This window comes from Heteronotia binoei, chromosome 6 (assembly GCF_032191835.1).
Source record: "Heteronotia binoei isolate CCM8104 ecotype False Entrance Well chromosome 6, APGP_CSIRO_Hbin_v1, whole genome shotgun sequence".
In the NCBI taxonomy this organism is placed as follows: Eukaryota; Metazoa; Chordata; class Lepidosauria; order Squamata; family Gekkonidae; genus Heteronotia; species Heteronotia binoei.
The window spans coordinates 4,325,019-4,343,181 of NC_083228.1; the positions used below are offsets into that span (position 1 = coordinate 4,325,019).

Consider the following 18,163-nt stretch of genomic DNA (forward strand, 5'->3'; position numbering starts at 1 on the left):
AACCAGCCCCAATTCCAGGCAGTGGAGCAGACGCCCCCTCCTCCCCAAGGAGAATGCAAGGACAAAAAGGGGTTGTCTCTCCTTCCAGGCAGAGGCGGGAGCAAATGCTGGCTGAATGAACCTCATGTCCTCCCAGGCATTAGCGGAAACACCTCCATAGCTTCAGGTTTGCCTTCCAACATGAGAACAAGAGAAAAGGTGACCCCCAGTCTGGCATCTGTTGCCCCAGGAACGGTAGAATCCTCCAAGAACAGCTGCAACATTTCTGTTAGCAGTTCGGAAGTGAAAGCGAGCCAGGGAGGCTCTAGCACCCCCCCCCCCGCCCCCCAATTCTGTAAAACCCGTCCAGTGCAACTCAAAGAGAAGCCTTCCTGGCCTGGCACAGAGTTTTCTGGGCTTGGCCTGTGGGATTTCCCAGTGCAGAAGTGGCTGGGGAGCAGAGCAAGGCTCTCAGCAAGGCCCTGTCTGCCTTTCAGGAGGAGTACAAGCCCGGCAAGGCCCTGGCAGAAGAGGAGCTGAAGAACGCCATCAGCATCCACCACTGCTTGGCCACACAAGCCTCCGACTACAGCAAGAGGCCCAACGTCTTCTACCTCAGGACAGCCGACTGGAGGGTCTTCCTCTTCCAGGCCCAGTGAGTGGGGCCCTTGGCTCAGCTGCTTATGCTGCTCTGGAGTCAGGCAGCCCCCCCCACCCCAGGGAGGCCGCCAGAGCGCACCACAAGGAGCACCACAGCCAGAGGGCGGGAGAGGCTGTGGAGGTGCCCCTCCCTCTCTCGGGGCTCTGTCCTGAGGGGCCAGCCCTTCCAAAAGAATGGGAGCCGGCTGTGGCTGCACAGCTGGTGCGTCGGCAGGCATGAGCCTAGCTGCGCAAGTCTCATTGGTTTACTTGCTGTCTCTTCTTCCAGGAACACGGAGCAAATGCACTCCTGGATCACGCGCATCAATGTGGTGGCTGCCATGTTTTCTGCCCCGCCCTTCCCAGCTGCCATTGGATCCCAGAAGAAATTCAGCCGCCCGCTCCTGCCCAGCTCCACCACGCGGCTCTCCCAGGTAAGCCCAGGCAGGGGGTGCAGCAGGGGCTGCCAGCCGGTGGGGCACGACAGCAGTTGGGCAGGAGGAGCAGGAATAGGGCTGAGAGGGCTGAAGTTGGAAAGGGGGCCACGGGAAACGGTGAACGCTTCTGATGTAAAGGAGTCTCTTTAATTGGGACCCCCCCTCCCAAAGCATGAAGAGTAGCAAGTGAGGCTAGTAGCCTGATTAGTCTCACTTGGACCCCACTCCTCCAAATGGGCAAGCGAAGGAGGGTTTCAGCCCTGGGAGACCCACAGGGAAATCCAAGGCTGCTCTGCTGTGGAAGGCAGGGGCAAACCCCACCCCAGGAGTCTGTCACGTGGGGGCGAGGGGCAGCTGCCGGGAGGGGAGGGGAGGGGAGGAGAGGGCTTGTGGCATTTGAAGGCTGAATTCAAGACAGCAGGCAGCTTCCGGGCTTCTCCGGAAGGGGACCCCAAAGTGCTCCGGAGGCTTGTGGGACCAGGCAGCAGGAAAGGAAGGGGAGCCCCTCTGATGGACTTCTCTCTCCAGGAGGAGCAGCTGAAAAGCCATGAAACCAAATTCAAAGCTATGGCAGCCGAACTGCTGGAGCACCGCGCCTCCCTGCCCGAGAGGAAGGTCAAGGGCAAGGAGTATGAGGAGCTGAAGCAAAAGGAGGAATACCTGGCCTTTGAGGTCAGTCCCAGAGGTGGGCGGGCCCTGCGGGAAGGTCTGAAGGGTCCTCTAAGGCGCGCAGGTGACCCAGGATCGCTGTGCTCCGCCGAGCCTCCTTGGTGCTCTGTGGCTCAGCTCAGGAGGCACCAAGAGGTTCATGAGGCCCAGCAGCCTCTTTCCAAACAGCAGGGCGTAAAACCCACCCATTGTTTGCTGTTTGACACCGAGGAATTGTCCTTCTGAGGTTTAGTCCGGACTGGACCCCTTAGCCACCATGGCTAGTACATATGAACCTATGAAGCTGCCTTATACTGAATCAGACCCCTCTGGGTCCATCAAAGTCAGTATTGTCTTCTCAGACTGGCAGCGGCTCTCCAGGGTCTCAGGCTGAGGTTTTTCACACCTATTTGCCTCGACCCTTTTTTGGAGATGCCAGGGATTGAACCGGGGACCTTCTGCTTCCCAAGCAGATGCTCTACCACTGACCCACGGTCCCTCCTGTAGCCATCCTCTGTGAATTTCTGCTTTTAAGATCTTCGAAGGTTGCCACCACCTTGGGGGAAGGCATTCCTGCTTGCCATTGTGCTTTCAGAGACCGCCTCAGTTAATTCCTCCTTGGCGTCGTTTTTCTAAACCGAATAGCTCCAAGTGTTTTCCGCGCTTCATGCTGATCTCATCACTTTCCAGTCCTGTGGTGGCCTTTCTTGGAGACTGGCACCTGCTGTACTCCCACCCCTACCCTCGCAGTCAGAACTCGTCTTTGCCCCTCAGGGGCTTGTTTCCCCCTCGCCCCCCCCCAAGCCCACCGTTTCCCTTCAGCCTTCAGCGGAAAGAGAAATCCCACCAGCTCGGGGAGGCAGGAGGGGTCCTGGGAGCTGAGCTGCCTCTCCCTTCTCATTTTGCCACAGAAATCGCGCTACAGCATCTACGCCACTTTAATGCGTGCCAAGCTAAAGACCGGCTCTGAAGACCTGGCGGCACTGGAAGCCGCTCTCTTCAGCACTGCCACGAGCACTGAGGGCCGCCTCCAGAACTCGCAGTCCAACCTTTCTGTCCACCAGGAGCCAGCCAGCACAGACCACCGGGTCAAGCGCAACCACCAACAAGCCACCAGCAGCCTGCAGAAGTCCTAGAAGGAGCCAGGAGCCCCCCAGGAGGGCAGGCGGGGGGCAGCAGGATTTCATTCCCCAGGGCCAGGAACCCCCCGCAAGGGACGGGGGGGCGGAGAACACTCTCGGACCATTTTGCCAGCCAGCCAGCCAGCTGCACTAGCCTCCTGGCCACCATCCCAGCATGCCTTGCAGGACTTGGGATCCTGCCCAAACCGCCCTCCTGGGCCTTCAGCTGCCGCAGGGCTACATCCCAAGGGCCCCTCCCAGCACCCGAGAGAACCACAAGAGGGGGGAAACGGCCCAGGCCTTGCACCCACAGACAAGAATGAGAGGCAGCTGGATCCTGGTGGCCTTCCATAGGAACTCCTGGCCCTAGCCAATTTCTTACACTTTTTATGATAAAATGTTTAAAAATTTTTTAGTACCTGACACAGCCGAACCACACCGCCACATTTGGGCATGCTAATTTTGTTGTGTGTGTGTGGGGGGGGCATCTACAGAAGTCCAGTCATGGAGAGCTCTGTTGGGTGGTCAGTTCTGCTGAGTGGAGGGAGGAGAGGAGGGGCCAAGAGCACCAGCAGCTGAAAGGGGGCGGGGGAGGGGAGATGCCAGCAACGCCTGCAGCACCCTGATTCCTTCACCACCAGCAGCTCCCCTGGACGGACTCGGGGATGGTTGTCACCAACATGAGCTGGAACTTCAGCTGGCCCTCGCTGGTGCCCCAGTTTGCACACGAGCCCCGAGACCAGCATTCACAGGGTAACCTGGGGGGGGGGGGCAACAGAGGATGCCTTCTGGTGGGGTAGCGCCACAAAGCCATACTCGGGTGTCTCGTGTGCAACCCCATCTCACTAGAGGCTGTGTGGCTGGCCTCCTTCCTTGCACAGCTGCTGGGTTGGAAGAGCCAGGGCTGAGAGACCTGCACCAATCGCTTTGGGTGCTCTCATGCTGCCAGGAGGCTTCCCATCCCCAAAGCCATGCCCCCCCTCGGCTGCCCCGCTTTGCCCACATCAGCCACCCCAGAGGCTCCCGAGGGCTTGGAAGGGCGTGGCTTGCGAGGTGCATGCAGAGGGGAGGGAGGGAAGAGCGCAGCCCTCGTGGGTGCAAGGGACGGGCTGCTTCCCACATTGACTTGCTGAATGTGTCTTTTATTTATTTATTTGTTGTTGTTATTCTGCTCGAGTCGACTGCAAAGAAAAGGTCTTAAACTCTGTAGTTTCTTCCTTCATTTACTGAAGTAAAACCTCCTCAAGCACTCCAGGGCCTTGATTCTCTCTCGTCCTCAGACTCTGGGGAAGGGGTGGAGCGGCGAGGGAAGTCACTGCAGCCCCCTCCAGGGGGTCGTGGGGTGGGGGGCCCAGGGAGAGGCACCCCAAGGGCATGCACAGGGCCCCCGGTGTCCCTCTGGCAGGCACTCCAGGAGACAGAGGGGCATCACTTCCTTCTTAAGCCCCATGGGGGTGGGGCAGAAGCAGCAGGAAATACCCATTTGGGGCTTGGGTGGATGAATGGGGGCTAAGAAGGCGAAGGGATCCCTGGGTGAAATGCTGAACTCAAAACGGGGCAAAGGAGAGAGAAATCAAGCATGGTTGAAAAAAGAAAAGAGGGTGGCACTTCCTCTGTGCAGACGCACGGCGGAACTACACTTGCGCAGGCCAGCCATGAGCAGACTTGACAGGAACCAGCTCATTTGATTCATAGGCTGCCCTTCCCTGCAAGGCGGCTAACAGGGTCAAATACAGTATCTCAAGTTAAAAACTGTACTAAACGTATCCTTATATTACTGATGGCAAACATCATTTCTTCACTGTCTTCCGGGGGAGGCTTACAGGAAGCAGGGGTGGTGTGAGTGCCAGATGACTCAAGCTTGCTGTCGTTGCCCCAGCCAAAAGCCTGGCAGAACATCTCGGCCCTACAGAAAAGAAGGGCCTCCAAAGGAGGCGGGATGAGGCTCTCACTGAACAAGTGACTGCAGAATGCCTTTGCCTGCATCTGTGTCCAGCAAATGTGTCGCCCACTGACCACGTTGCAGCATTGTGGATGCCCACTAGAGGGACTCTCCTGTGGAATGCAGCAGAAGAGCCTTGTGCTCTCGTGGAGTATGCTTTAATCTGCAAGGGCAGCTGCCTCGGAACAGGTACTGGGAAGAAGAGATGGGACTTATACCCTGCCCACTCGGAGTCAGAGTGGCGTACAGCCTCCTTTCCCTCTACTCCCCATATCAGACATGCTTGTGAGGTAGGTGGGGCTGAGAGAGCTCTGACAGAACTGCTTGTGAGAGGAACAGCTCTGAAAGAACTTGTGGCTGACCCAAGAACAAATCAGCAGATGCATGTTTGAGCCAGTTTGGTGTCGTGGCTAAGTATCTGGGAAAACCAGGTTTGATTCCCCACCTCTCCACTTGCAGCTGCTGGAATGACCTTGGGTTGCAGAGCTTGTCCTTGAAAGGGCGGCTTCTGTGAGAGCTCCCTCAGCCCCACCTATCTCACAGGGTGTGTTTGTTGTGGGGGAGGAAAATAAAGGCGATTCTGAGCCACTCTCAGATTGCTCAGCAATTTCATTTGAGTGTGCACAGGTTTTTGTACTGTGAAAAAGGGAGAAAAGTACTTAATTCTCTACCTTCTCTATCAGTTACGTTTCTCCAAGCTAAAGAGTCCCAAGTGTTTTAACACCTCTTCATAGGGGAAGTGTCCCAACCCTTGAATCATCCTAGTTGCCCTGCTCTGCACTTCTTCTAATGCTATATTTTTTTAGGTGCGGTGACCAGAATTGTACACAGTACTCAAAATGAGGTCGGACCATCGATTTATTCAGGGGCATTATGATACTGGCTGATGTTTTCAATTCCCTTCCTAATAATTCCCAGCATAGCATTGGCCTTTTTTATTGCAGTTGTACACTGTCTCGACATTTTCAGTGATCCCAAGATCTCTCTCTTGGTCAGTCTCTGCCAGTTCACACCCCATCAACTTGTATTTATAGTTAGGATTTTTGGCCCCAATGTGCATTACCTGGCACTTGGTCACATTAAACCTCATTTGCCATGTTGATGCCCACTCACCCAGCCTCGACAGATCCCTTTGGAGCACCTCACAATCCTCTCTGTACAATTTAATTTCATCAGCAAACTTAGCCATTTCACTGCTTACTCCCAACTCCAATCATTAATGTGTAGCCTGCCCAAGGAAATAAATGTGGTGGGAGCCAGTAGCCACAAAAGGTGCTGGATATCCTGAACTGACTGCCACCTCTTCCAGAGCAAGGATAGCCTTAACCAACTGCCCCCATCCCCTTAACGGCCATGCCCCTTTCTAGGGGTAAGAAGACTCTCCCTTGCAGTGAATCTAGAGATGCCCCAACAACCTGAACCTGGTGGGAAGGCTCCAAGCAGGACTTTTCCCCAGGTATAAAACACTTGGTCTTAAAAAGGGGATGGAATTTTTTCCCCTCCCCCTTTTTTTGTCTGAAGAAAGTGTGCTTGCACACAAAAGCTTCTAATACCTGGAATAAACCGTTCCCAGAAAGGAAAGCCAAAGCCGGCCAACAGTGGCAGAAACCAGAGTAGTGGGTTCGAGCTTCAAGCCCAGGGAAGTCTGCTGCCACAGGGCACCATTTTCTCTCTCTCTTTTTCTCCCTTCCCCCCTTCCCGGAGGAGAAGAAGAAGAAGATATTGGATTTATATCCCGCCCTCCACTCCAAAGAGTCTCAGAGCGGCTCACAATCTCCTTTCCCTTCCTCCCCCAACCACAGACACCCTGTGAGGTGGGAGGGGCTGAGAGGGCTCTCACAGCTGCTGCCCTTTCAAGGACAACCTCTGCCAGAGCTATGGCTGACCCAAGGCCATGCTAGCAGGTGCAAGTGGAGGAGTGGGGAATCAAACCCGGTTCTCCCAGATAAGAATCCGCACACTTAACCACTACACCAAACAGCCAATTGAGCGAAGGCTTTCTTTCTCTCCTCTGTGGAGCAGAACATAGGGAGAGACTGGGAGAAAGGAGCTGCAATGCAAGAAACGGGAAGCAGCAGAGGGCCAGCTGCTACCCACGGGCCGTATGTGTGACACCGCTGCACTAGGCTGCTCCTGCATTCAACGGGGTTGAACTCGATGCTTTGCCTCAAGCAAGAAAACAATAATAGGGCTTTCTTTAAAAAAGATGTGCATTGTTTATTCCAATCCCAACTCTGATGCTTTCTGAGCTTTTGTGTAGAATCCCTGAGAGTGAACCAGGCAGGCCTGGAACTGGCACCCTCTGCCCAAAGTCAGTTCCTGCCCTTCCTGCACCCCCTCCCACCTCTCACTGGAGCAGCGCAGACATTTTGTCACTTGCCTCCCACCAGCCCCAGACAGGGCTGTGCAAATTGCACTGAAGGGAACCACCCAAAATGGCCATAACAACTCCAAGAGACATGCAACTGCAAAGAGGCAGAGGCCCTGGAAGGCATCGCCGAGGACCCGGCAGGGACCTCTCAAGCCTGGATGCTGCTCCTGTTGGATACGGCTGGACAGAAGGAACAGGGAGAGCCTGCCAAACCCTGCCTTTTGCACAACTGTCCGTGAATTCTGCCTCCCAGAGTCCAAGCTGTATGCAAGAAGCTTGGCCCCAGAGGGCAGCCAGCAGCGCAGCAGTTCTGTCAGCAGGACGCAAAAAGGCACCCACGGATCACGGTTCTTCCAAGGAAGGCACTCTCGTGGTCTGGCAAATGGTGGAAGAGGAACAGTGTCCCCGAAAGGAAAGCCAAAGCCGGCCAACAGTGGCAGAACACATAGTAGCGGGTTCAAGATCCCGGGGAAGACGCGCTGGACGAGCAGCTGCAGAATGTGCCCCTCCCCCCCTTCCCTCCCAGCAGAAAGGGGCTCCGTCCACGCAGCACCCCTGGCCCCCCAAGCAGGAAGGAGTGTTGGCTGTTCCTCCCCCCACCCCCACCCCCAGTCTGGCAGAGTCCTGCTGCTGTCCCAGCAACTTCAGTGCACCGGCTCCCTCTGGCTGTGAGGCTCCACAGAGGAGGGGGTGGGCTTCAGCCGGGCAGGCGAGAGGGCGGGATCCTCCTCCTCCACAGACTGGCTCCCGTAAGCACTGTCTTCCTTGAGCTCTGCAGAGGGCCAGAGAACGTCAGTCAGAGGCGGTCCTTCCTGGCCCACCGGCAGCCTCCCTGCCTCCCGCCCCCACCCCTCCACTTCTGCAGCTTTACCTGCACTCTGCAACTGGACCAAGGTTTCCCGTCTTCCCAGCAACCTCCCTTCCTTGCCTAGTCCCATGGAGTCCAGGGCCTCAAGCAGGCCTCGGAGGCTGCCCCCTGCCAGCTGGGGAGAGACAGGCACACAAGGGTCAGCGGCCCCCCACCCGGAGCAAGGGAGGGAGCCACGGAAGAGTCAGCGGCCCACCCACCGGGAGCGGAGAGGAGACAAGCACAGAAGGGCCAAAGCCTCCCACCCGGAGGGAAGGGACTGGGAGGAAGGCACAGAAGGGGAGGGGAGGGGAGGGAGGGTCTGCTGACCTCGTAGCTTTGCAGGAGTCTCCTGCTGGGGGAACCGGTGCCCTTGTAGGTCTCCACCAGGCTGCAGAGCCCCAGTCTCTTGGCCAGCTCGCACCAGTCGGCCCCCGGGCAGTCCCGGTTCAGGATCCGCTCTAGAATCTGGAGGCTGCCAGTGTCCAGGGCCAGCACGCTCCCTAAGGCCGGAAAGAGAGGGGAAGGTGAGGAGGCCGCCAGAGCCCTGCGTTCCCCCAGCAGAACGGACACCCCCCACTCACCTGGGCCTGGAGAAGGGGGGTCTGGCTCCCTTCTGGGGCTCCACAACGAGGCCTCTCGCAAAATGGCCTTCACCTGAAGAGAAAGGAGTCCTGCTGGTCTCAGATGCTCCCCAAAGCGCAAGGCAGGAGGACTCATTGGAAGGACACAGGGCCAATTCCCCCACAAAGCTGAGCCCTGCCAGGAAAGGCCGTGGGGGGCTTGGGAATGGGGGGAGGGGCTGGGGGGGCTCCCTCTCAGGATCTGGAGGGCTGTCCCTTAGAAGAAGAGGGCAGGGAGCTCTTCCCGGTGGCAGCTGACGAGAGGATATAATGGGCTCAAATGAAGGGTGGGAAGGTATTGGCTGGATATTAGGAAAAAGTTTTCTTAACAGAGTTGTTCCACAGTGGACTCAGCTCTTGAGGGAGATGGTGAGCTCCCCTCGCTGGCAGCCTTTAAGCAGCGGCTGGACAGACCGCTGCTTGTCAGGGATGCTCTCGGCTGATCCTGCATTGAGCAGGGGGCGGGACTAGATGCCTCTAGGGCCCCTGCCCACTCTGGGAGTCTATGACATGCAGCCCAAATGGGCCCACCAAGAGCTCCTGGGTGCTTCTACCACTGTGCCTTGACAGCAGGCTGCAGCTGTGGCCACAACCCCCCCCCCCGGGAGGCAGTACAGGGAGGACAAGTCGAGGCTCCTGCTGCACCTGGCCATGCCTACCTTCTGGCTCTGAGTCAAGTCCAGCGGGGTGTGACCCCGGCCCTGCTTTTTCAGGGGCCCTTTGCTCTCGCAGCCTCTGTGGTGCTCGCCCACCTCCACACCCAACGCTCCCGGCTCCATGCTCCAGTCACCCTCTTCTTCCACTTCCGCATCACTGCTGGGATCAGAAGAGGGGGCCGAGACAGGCTCGTCGTTCTCACACTCCAGGTCCGCCCCTGGGGAGGGAGGCACAGGCAGCTCGACACTCACACGGCTTCCAGGAGGGCAAAATTAAAAAAACCAAACAAGCCAAGAGATTTGCCTGCCTTTCAGCCACTCTGTGAACTGCCTTCCCACACCACCTGCTGGGGAAGAGGCCCTGATCCCGAGGAGAACCACCTGCCGCCTCGTGCCTGGAGACTGATGGGGGGCCACCACCACGCAGCCCCCCTCCCCCCCCTTTCCTCTTCTCAAAAGGGCTGCAGGATTACTCTGAACCTTCCACTACCTGCACTGGAGGCACCAATCAGAGGATGCCGCTTCCCACCCAGCCAGCAAAGAGAACCAAAGTGAAGGATGGAAAATCCAGCACGTAGCTGGACACGAAACCCCGTTTTTCATCAAATCGGTTTTGCCTTTGTGAAGTCAATGTTTTTATAGAGAGTTATACAGAAACCAAGATCAGTGGGGCTGCTGGACACGCGGGAGAAGGAAGATGCGTACGTCAGCACCCCTCCCACACCCTGGAGGGCAGCCTGCCCAGGAGCTGGGATGGGGCTTCGGCCCCCAAAGAGACAGGCGGCTCACCTGCTTTGAGGAGCAGCTTTGTCAGGGCTGGAGAGCCCATCCCCGCGGCTAAGTGGAGAGGGGTGTTCCCGGCGGAGGTGCGGCCGTTCACGTCAGACCCCAGCTGGGGGAAAAGAGCCACAGTTGAAAAGCCATCAAAGCAGCCAGGGGGAAAGTGGGGTCAAAGGGCAGGTTCCTGCTAGGGAGGAGGCCTGGAAGCAAGAAGAAGCCCCCACTCCAGCAGTAGAAGAGGCCACGTCTTCCTCCGCTATGGATGGGAAGGCGCAAAGAGCTCACGGGGCCCCCTTCAGAAGAGCCCCCTCTCTGGTGCTGGTAAGCCCCCCTCCCCCCGCTCCCTACCTTCTTCAAGAGGTGGGAGGCCAGGTTCAAGTCATCCATCTCCACTGCCAGGTGCAAAGGGGTCCGTCCGCTCTGCCGCTCAGCCACGTTGATGTCCGCCCCCTTCTCCACCAGCAGCTCCAGGCAGGCCAAGCTCTTGCCCTTCACAGCCAGGTGGGCGGGGAAAAGGCCTGGGGGGGGGGAGGAAGGGCAGCATGGCAGGACTGCAGCACCAAAAGCTGCCCGGCAGACCCCCCTTCCCCTCCCCCCGCACTCACCAGAATAGTTGGGTGTCTCTAGGAGGAGCTGGAGGTGGGGGCCCAGGTGGCAGAGGAGGGTCCGCAGCATCTCCTGGTCCCCCGCCTGCACAGCCAGGTGCACCACCGAGTTCCCGTAGCGGTCCAGCAAGGAGGGGTCCGCCCCCGCCTGCAGCAGGTAGATTGCCACCCGGGGCTGCTGCGTGAGCACAGCCAAGTGCAGAGGAGTCTGTGGAGGGGAAGGAGGTGGGAGTTATTTATTCTCAGAGTGGCTCACAGTCTTCTTCCCCTCCTCTCCCCACAACAGGCACCATGTGAGACAGGTGGGGCTGAGAGATTTCTGAGAGAACTGGGACTGGTCCAAAGTCACCCAGTTGGCTATAGGTGGAGGGGGGGGGCGGAGATCCAGGCCGCTTCTCCAGAGTAGAGTCTGTTGCTCTTGGAGGAGAGAGAAGTGGCGTCCCCCTCCCCCAGATGGGCCAACCCAGGCTTCTGCAGCCTCCCAGGCTGAATTACTGCAGGGTGCACTGCCCGTGAAGGTCCAGAATGAAATGAGTGAAATGGACAAATTAACAAGAACACTAAAGGAACTTCATATGGAAAAATTTAATAATGAATGGCGAAAGTGTCAGAACTATGCGGAAGAACATTGGAGAGTGAAAGGACCCTTGGTGGTATTTGATAATGGATAACTTGTTTATTAGCAGAGCAGAGGAGCAGAGCAGCTCTGATAGCTGAGACAGCTGGAGAAATTGCTGAGAATTTCTGAGTTTTGAAGGACTCCATTCTGAGGTTTGTGGGACTGCCTAAAATTCTGAGTTGTGATAGCTGGGGAACTGCTCTTTGTTTGGTTGACTGGGCTAAAGGTGAAAGAGATTGAGAGTGATTGCTGCTGATTGCTGAGGAGTGCCTCTGCTCCACCCTCTTTGCATTTTAAGCTGCGCCTTGCCAAAGGCGTGAGCTAAAGGGCTCTTGGCCTGTGGCTCTTCGCCTGGGGTTTCCCTAAGGACCAGGAACCCAGATCCCTGATTTTCTTGTTCTCCCAATAAGGTAAGTTCCCAATAAGGTAAGTTGACCCTCTAGAAGGGGAGCCACTTAAACAAACAGCATTTAAAGAGGACTGAATATTTTTATATATATATAATATATATATATATATATATATATATATATATATATATATATATATATATATATATATATATATATATATATATATATAGTGTTATATATATATAATGAAGATAGAATGCCAGCAGGGGGTTAGGGGCTTTCCAGTGTTTTGCACTGAGTGTCACATGTATGACTATCTGCCCAAAGGACAGAAGTCTTGGGTGTGTGCTCGATGAAAGGAGCTCCTGGTCCTCAGGGAACGAGTTCGTACCCTTGAGGCCGAGGTGACTGCCCTGGAGAAGCAGAGAAGGTCAGTTAGGGACTTGCGGAAGACTCTCAGGGGCATATTAGATGAGCCCCACTCTGGACGTAGCAGCCCCATTGCTGCCAGAGAGCATGAGGGTCGAGAGGGAACAGGGCACCGTGCTGAGGATAAGGGGAATGCGCCCTCAGAAGGGACCTCTTCTTCGGTTGGTGAGCGGGAATCCTTTCGCGCCAAGAAACCATCCCTGAGCAGGCGGAGAGGGGGGGGGTTGGTAGTTGGTGATTCGATCCTTAGGCAAGTAGACAGCTGGGTGGCAAAACCACGTATTGACCGCATGGTGACTTGCCTGCCTGGTGCGAAGGTAGCGGACATTACGCATGTAGTAGATAGGCTGATAGACAGTGCTGGGGAGGAGCCTGTGGTCGTGGTGCATGTTGGCACCAACGATGTGGGGAAATGCAGTCGTGAGGTCCTGGAGGAAAAATTTAGGCTGCTAGGTGGGAGACTTAAGGCCAGGACCTCCAAGGTAGCCTTCTCGGAAGTGCTACCTGTTCCACGTGCAGGGCAGGAGAGACAGGCACAAATTAGAAGTCTCAATGTGTGGATGAGACGATGGTGTAAGGAGGAAGGGTTTAAGTTCGTTAGGCACTGGGATGCTTTCTGGAACAAGCGGGAGCTGTACAAAAGAGACGGTCTCCTCTTGTCCCCGGATGGAACCAGGCTGCTGGCGCTTAAAATCAAAAAGGTGGCAGAGCAGTTTTTAAACTAAATCTTGGGGGAAAGCCGACAGGAGATGAAATGTCTCTGGTTTGGGAGGACTCGTCTCAAAGAGATGAAGGGTTGGTTGCTATTTTTCTACCGGGTAACGGACCAGAGTTGTCCACTGTGAAGGTGACAAACAGTATGGACTGTCTGCCAGAGTCTCGAGGCGGCAGGAGGAAGGTGGCGGGCCTAGCTTGCCTGGGAAATTATAGATGTTTGTATGCAAATGCTAGAAGTGTTCGAAGTAAAATTGGTGAATTGGAATGTTTAGTGTTGGGAGAAAACATAGACATTATGGAAATTTCAGAAACTTGGTGGAATGAGGAGAATCAGTGGGACATGGTGATTCCTGGATATAAGCTATATCGGAAGGATAGGGAGGGAAGGGTTGGAGGTGGGGTGGCTCTGTATGTCAGAGAGGATATACGGTCCAGTAAGACTGAGGTCAGAGAATTAGATTCCCTTTTAGAAATGCTTTGGGTTGAAATAGAGGGCCCAAAAGGAAATTTAACTATGGGAGTTTGTTATCGCCCACCAAATCAAAAGAGAGAGGACGATTATAATATGATGGAAGGCTTAAAGATAGCAGCTAAACGTAAAAACTGTGTCGTAATAGGTGATTTTAACTACCCGCAGATTGATTGGGTCAATATGTTTTCTGGTCGAGAGAAAGAGATTGAGTTTCTTGATGCTCTCAATGACTGTGCTATGGAGAAGATGGTCTCAGAACCTACCAGGGGTGGGGCGATCCTGGATTTGGTCCTAAGTAATGCCCAAGACTTGGTGAGAGATGTAAAAGTGATTGTGCCACTTGGGAGCAGTGACCATAATGTTATTGATTTCACCGTTTGTATAAATAGGGAGTTGTCCAAAAAGACCGCCACAACCACGTTTAACTTTAAAAGGGGTAAATACACTGAGATGAGAAGGCATGTGAGGAGGAAACTGAAAGGAAAGGTACAAACGGTCAAAAACCTTGGGGAAGCTTGGAGGCTATTTAAAACTATAATCCTAGAAGCTCAGATAAAATACATACCACAAGTTAGGAAAGGCACAAACAGGCATAAGAAAAGGCCTGCATGGATAACAAACAAAGTAAAGGAAGCTGTAAAAGGTAAGAAAAACTCCTTTAAGCGGTGGAAAACCAGTCCAAGTGAGGTTAGTAAAAGGGAACACAGGCTGTGGCAAATCAAATGCAAGACTGTGATCAGGCAGGCAAAAAGGGACTATGAGGAGCATATTGCAAAAAACATAAAGACCAACAATAAAAATTTCTTCAAATATATTAGAAGTAGGAAACCAGCCAGGGAGGCAGTGGGGCCCTTGGATGACCATGGGGTAAAAGGATTACTGAAGGAGGATAGGGAAATGGCTGAGAAGCTAAATGAATTTTTTGCCTCCGTCTTCATTGTGGAAGACGAGAACTTTTTGCCCGCCCCAGAACCACTAATTTTGGAAGGGGTGTTGAAAGACCTGAGTCAGATTGAGGTGACAAAAGAGGAGGTCCTACAACTGATAGACAAATTAAAAACTAATAAGTCACCGGGTCCAGATGGCATACATCCGAGAGTTCTGAAAGAACTCAAAGTTGAACTTGTGGATCTTCTAACAAAAATCTGTAATCTTTCATTGAAATCTGCCTCCATTCCTGAGGACTGGAAGGTAGCAAATGTCACCCCCATCTTTAAAAAGGGTTCCAGAGGAGATCCGGGAAATTACAGGCCAGTCAGTCTGACTTCAATACCGGGAAAGTTGGTGGAAACCATTATCAAGGACAGAATGAGTAGGCACATTGATGAACACGGGTTATTGAGGAAGACTCAACATGGGTTCTGCAAGGGAAGATCTTGCCTCACTAACCTGTTACATTTCTTTGAGGGGGTGAACAAACATGTGGACAAAGGAGACCCGATAGATGTTGTTTACCTTGACTTCCAGAAAGCTTTTGATGAAGTTCCTCATCAAAGGCTCCTTAGAAAGCTTGAGAGTCATGGAGTAAAAGGACAGGTCCTCTTGTGGATCAAAAACTGGCTGAGTAATAGGAAGCAGAGAGTGAGTATAAATGGGCAGTCTTCGCAGTGGAGGACAGTAAGCAGTGGGGTGCCGCAGGGCTCGGTACTGGGTCCCATGCTCTTTAACTTGTTCATAAATGATTTAGAGTTGGGAGTGAGCAGTGAAGTGGCCAAGTTTGCGGATGACACTAAATTGTTCAGGGTGGTGAGAACCAGAGAGGATTGTGAGGAACTCCAAAGGGATCTGTTGAGGCTGGGTGAGTGGGTGTCAACGTGGCAGATGCGGTTCAATGTGGCCGTGCAAAGTAATGCACATTGGGGCCAAGAATCCCAGCTACAAATACAAGTTGATGGGGTGTGAACTGGCAGAGACTGACCAAGAGAGAGATCTTGGGGTCGTGGTAGATAACTCACTGGAAATGTCAAGACAGTGTGCATTTGCAATAAAAAAGGCCAATGCCATGCTGGGAATTATTAGGAAGGGGCTTGAAAACAACTCAGCCAGTATCATAATGCCCCTGTATAAATCGATGGTGCGGTCTCATTTGGAGTACTGTGTGCAGTTCTGGTCGCCGCACCTCAAAAAGGATATTATAGCATTGGAGAAAGTCCAGAAAAGGGCAACTAGAATGATTAAAGGGCTGGAGCACTTTCCCTATGAAGAAAAGTTGAAACGCTTGGGACTCTTTAGCTTGGAGAAACGTCGACTGCGGGGTGACATGATAGAGGTTTACAAGATTATGCATGGGATGGAGAAAGTAGAGAAAGAAGTACTTTTCTCCCTTTCTCACAATACAAGAACTCGTGGGCATTCGATGAAATTGCTGAGCGGACAGGTTAAAATGGATAAAAGGAAGTACTTCTTCACCCAAAGGGTGATTAACATGTGGAATTCACTGCCACAGGAGGTGGTGGCGGCCACAAGTATAACCCCTTCAAGAGGGGTTTAGATAAAAATATGGAGCACAGGTCCATCAGTGGCTATTAGCCACAGTGTGTGTGTATATATAAAAATTTTTGCCACTGTGTGACACAGAGTGTTGGACTGGATGGGCCGTTGGCCTGATGCAACATGGCTTCTCTTATGTTCTTATGTTAGCTATTTTTAATTTACTGAGACAAGAATGATAGTTAAATTGAGAGTATGAGAAAATATTTTGTTCTTTCTTAAAAGATTATAATAAAATAGATATGACTTAATTTAGTAATATATTGGATCATTAATCGAATGAGGTAATAACTATAAAGAAGTATAAGTTCCTTTTTTCTTTTTAAACAGTTTTTTTTAAATGTTAAATTACCTTTATTGCTTTTATATTGTAAGTAATACTGGGGAAGTCTTGAAAGGGAGGAGGGGAGGTGCAAAATGTGATGCAACATATTGACTTTTATTTGAAAGAAGTAAATGAAATAGTGATATAATATGTTGTAGAATAATAAAAATTGTTTTTACAAGAATAACAGAATGGGGCTGCTCAGCTGCTGTGGGGTGGAGGGGGGGAGCAGCTGCCCGGAACACGCACTGCCCAAGTGGAAGCAGCTTCCCTGGCTGCTTCCCAGGTCAATGCAAGGTGCTGGGAGGGACCTTTCCAGACCACACTGGACAGACCATCTCCCTTCCTCTGCTCTTGGGCGCCCCCTGCAGGCTGTCCTCGGGCAGCTCTCCCTTGACTGTCCCACCACTTGTGTGTGTGTGGGGGGGGGGGGGGGTGGCACTGGCTAGAGCCTCCTGGGCCTTTGTCCATCCTGGCTCCAGCTCTGTGGAATCGGCTCCCCCCCCCGCCCCCGGCTGCCTGTTTGCCTGGGCTTTGCGGGGAGGGGTCTGAATCGTGGGCATCTTTTAAGGGGGGGAGATTTGGGGGCTGTTATTTCATTTGTGCTTTTAGCTGGGGATGCTTTAGAGGTATCTTTGTAAGCAGTCTTGACCCAAGAGAAAAGGGGAGGGAGAAATATTTTAATTAAAAAATAAAATGCCCGCAAGCAGCATACACCCAAACAGTGTTCCCTCTAAGCGAAGTTAGTGTGAGCTAGCGCACAGATTTTTAGCCTCCAGCTCACACATTTTTGCCTTCGCTCAGGAAGGATGACCGTAGAAGCACACTAGTTGATGCAGCAGCTCACAAAGTAGAACTTCTGCCCAGAAGCCTCTGCAGCCTCGAGGGAGCCCGGCGCCGCCCCCCAGCCAAGAAGGGCCCCGTCTGCACCCTTCGTGGGAGGGAGGCAGGGAGGCTCCGGGGGTTCCCCAGAAGGTGGCACGAGGCAACTCAGCCATGCTGGGCTCTCCCCCTTCTGCAGAGAAGCCCCAGCCTGGAGCTCCCCAAAGCAGAGGCGAAAGGGCAGCCGCCTATCCCTGCTGCCTGGCACTGAGGAGCACTCCCAGGGCAGGCAGGAGGAAGACCAGCATCCCAGTCTCTCCCAGCCAGGGGAGCAGACAAGGTGGCACCCCCCCTTGCCCAGACTGGCAGAACTAGTGGGGGGGAAGAGGGAGCCGAAGAGGACCAGAGGTGGGCCAAAAGCTGCTGCTGCTGCATCCCAGGAGGGGGGCCGCTCACCTGCTGCAAGTGGTTGGCCATGTTGATGACCTGCTGCTGGGGAACGCTGAGGGCCACCTGGACCAGCTGCCCGATCACAGCCGTCTGCTCATGGATGACAGACAAGTGCAAAGGGCTGCGGAGACAGAGACCCGGACTTGGGGCAAGGAGAAGCAGCTCCCGTCCCCCGACAGGAATCCTCCCGCTCCTCCGAGGGCCTCGCTTCGCTCCCAAGGGGGGCAGAGCCTGCCGGTGCTGCTTCTCCCCCCTCCCCCCCCCCATGCCAGCTGCAGCAGCCTCACGTGTCTCCGTTCTCGTCCTGGGAAGCCACCAGGTGCCTCTGCACAGCCAGCAGCATCCGCGGGTCAGCAGTGACGGCGTAATCCAGGAGTGCCTGGGCGCTGCGCCGAGCCAGCAGCAGCATCCATGCGCTGCAGCCCTGAGCTAGGAGGGAAGGAAAAGGTGGACATCAGCAACAGAACACACACATACCCTCCTCCTCCCAATGCTGCTCTCCTCCAACACAGTTCCCAGTGCCCTGCACGTGACACTCCAGGGTTCACCTTAGCCAAGGCTTGCCCCAGTTCCAGAGACCACCACCCCTTTACTACCACCACCTGTCACCTCTTGAACAGGCCTCTCCTCCATCTACCTCCCGAGCTACGCTGCTTCCATGCCAAAAGGCAAAGCAATGGAAGAGAGCCAACTCATGACAACACGCTTCCCATCACTCCTCTCCTGATCTGGACTGCGAGGAATTGGGGGTTTTACTGTTGCAGATCTCAATTCTGCCGCGAGGTGGGCCCCTGTGTGGTCTGAAGCAGCAGAACAAAGTCTGAGTCCTGCAGGGGCA

General features: G+C 54.1%; 2 protein-coding genes across 2 annotated transcripts in view; one reads left to right on the forward strand and one right to left on the reverse strand.

Annotated features, from left to right (window-relative positions):
* PSD (pleckstrin and Sec7 domain containing) overlaps nt 1-2,859 on the forward strand; it is a 111,884-nt gene extending 109,025 nt beyond the window's left edge. The window contains exons 11-14 of the mRNA XM_060240999.1: nt 477-634; nt 908-1,052; nt 1,584-1,727; nt 2,615-2,859. Of these exons, the coding sequence (XP_060096982.1) occupies nt 477-634; nt 908-1,052; nt 1,584-1,727; nt 2,615-2,839 (672 nt within the window). The 3' untranslated portion in view covers nt 2,840-2,859. The remainder of the gene's footprint in view (nt 1-476; nt 635-907; nt 1,053-1,583; nt 1,728-2,614) is intronic.
* A 4,922-nt stretch (nt 2,860-7,781) lies between these two features.
* The window catches only part of NFKB2 (nuclear factor kappa B subunit 2), a 51,353-nt gene continuing 40,971 nt past the window's right edge, over nt 7,782-18,163 (reverse strand). The window contains exons 13-22 of the mRNA XM_060240965.1: nt 17,613-17,754; nt 17,332-17,446; nt 10,649-10,856; nt 10,392-10,561; nt 10,053-10,155; nt 9,267-9,481; nt 8,569-8,641; nt 8,315-8,487; nt 8,009-8,120; nt 7,782-7,909 (exon numbers count right to left, since the gene is read on the reverse strand). Coding sequence (XP_060096948.1) covers nt 7,782-7,909; nt 8,009-8,120; nt 8,315-8,487; nt 8,569-8,641; nt 9,267-9,481; nt 10,053-10,155; nt 10,392-10,561; nt 10,649-10,856; nt 17,332-17,446; nt 17,613-17,754 — 1,439 coding nt within the window. The remainder of the gene's footprint in view (nt 7,910-8,008; nt 8,121-8,314; nt 8,488-8,568; nt 8,642-9,266; nt 9,482-10,052; nt 10,156-10,391; nt 10,562-10,648; nt 10,857-17,331; nt 17,447-17,612; nt 17,755-18,163) is intronic.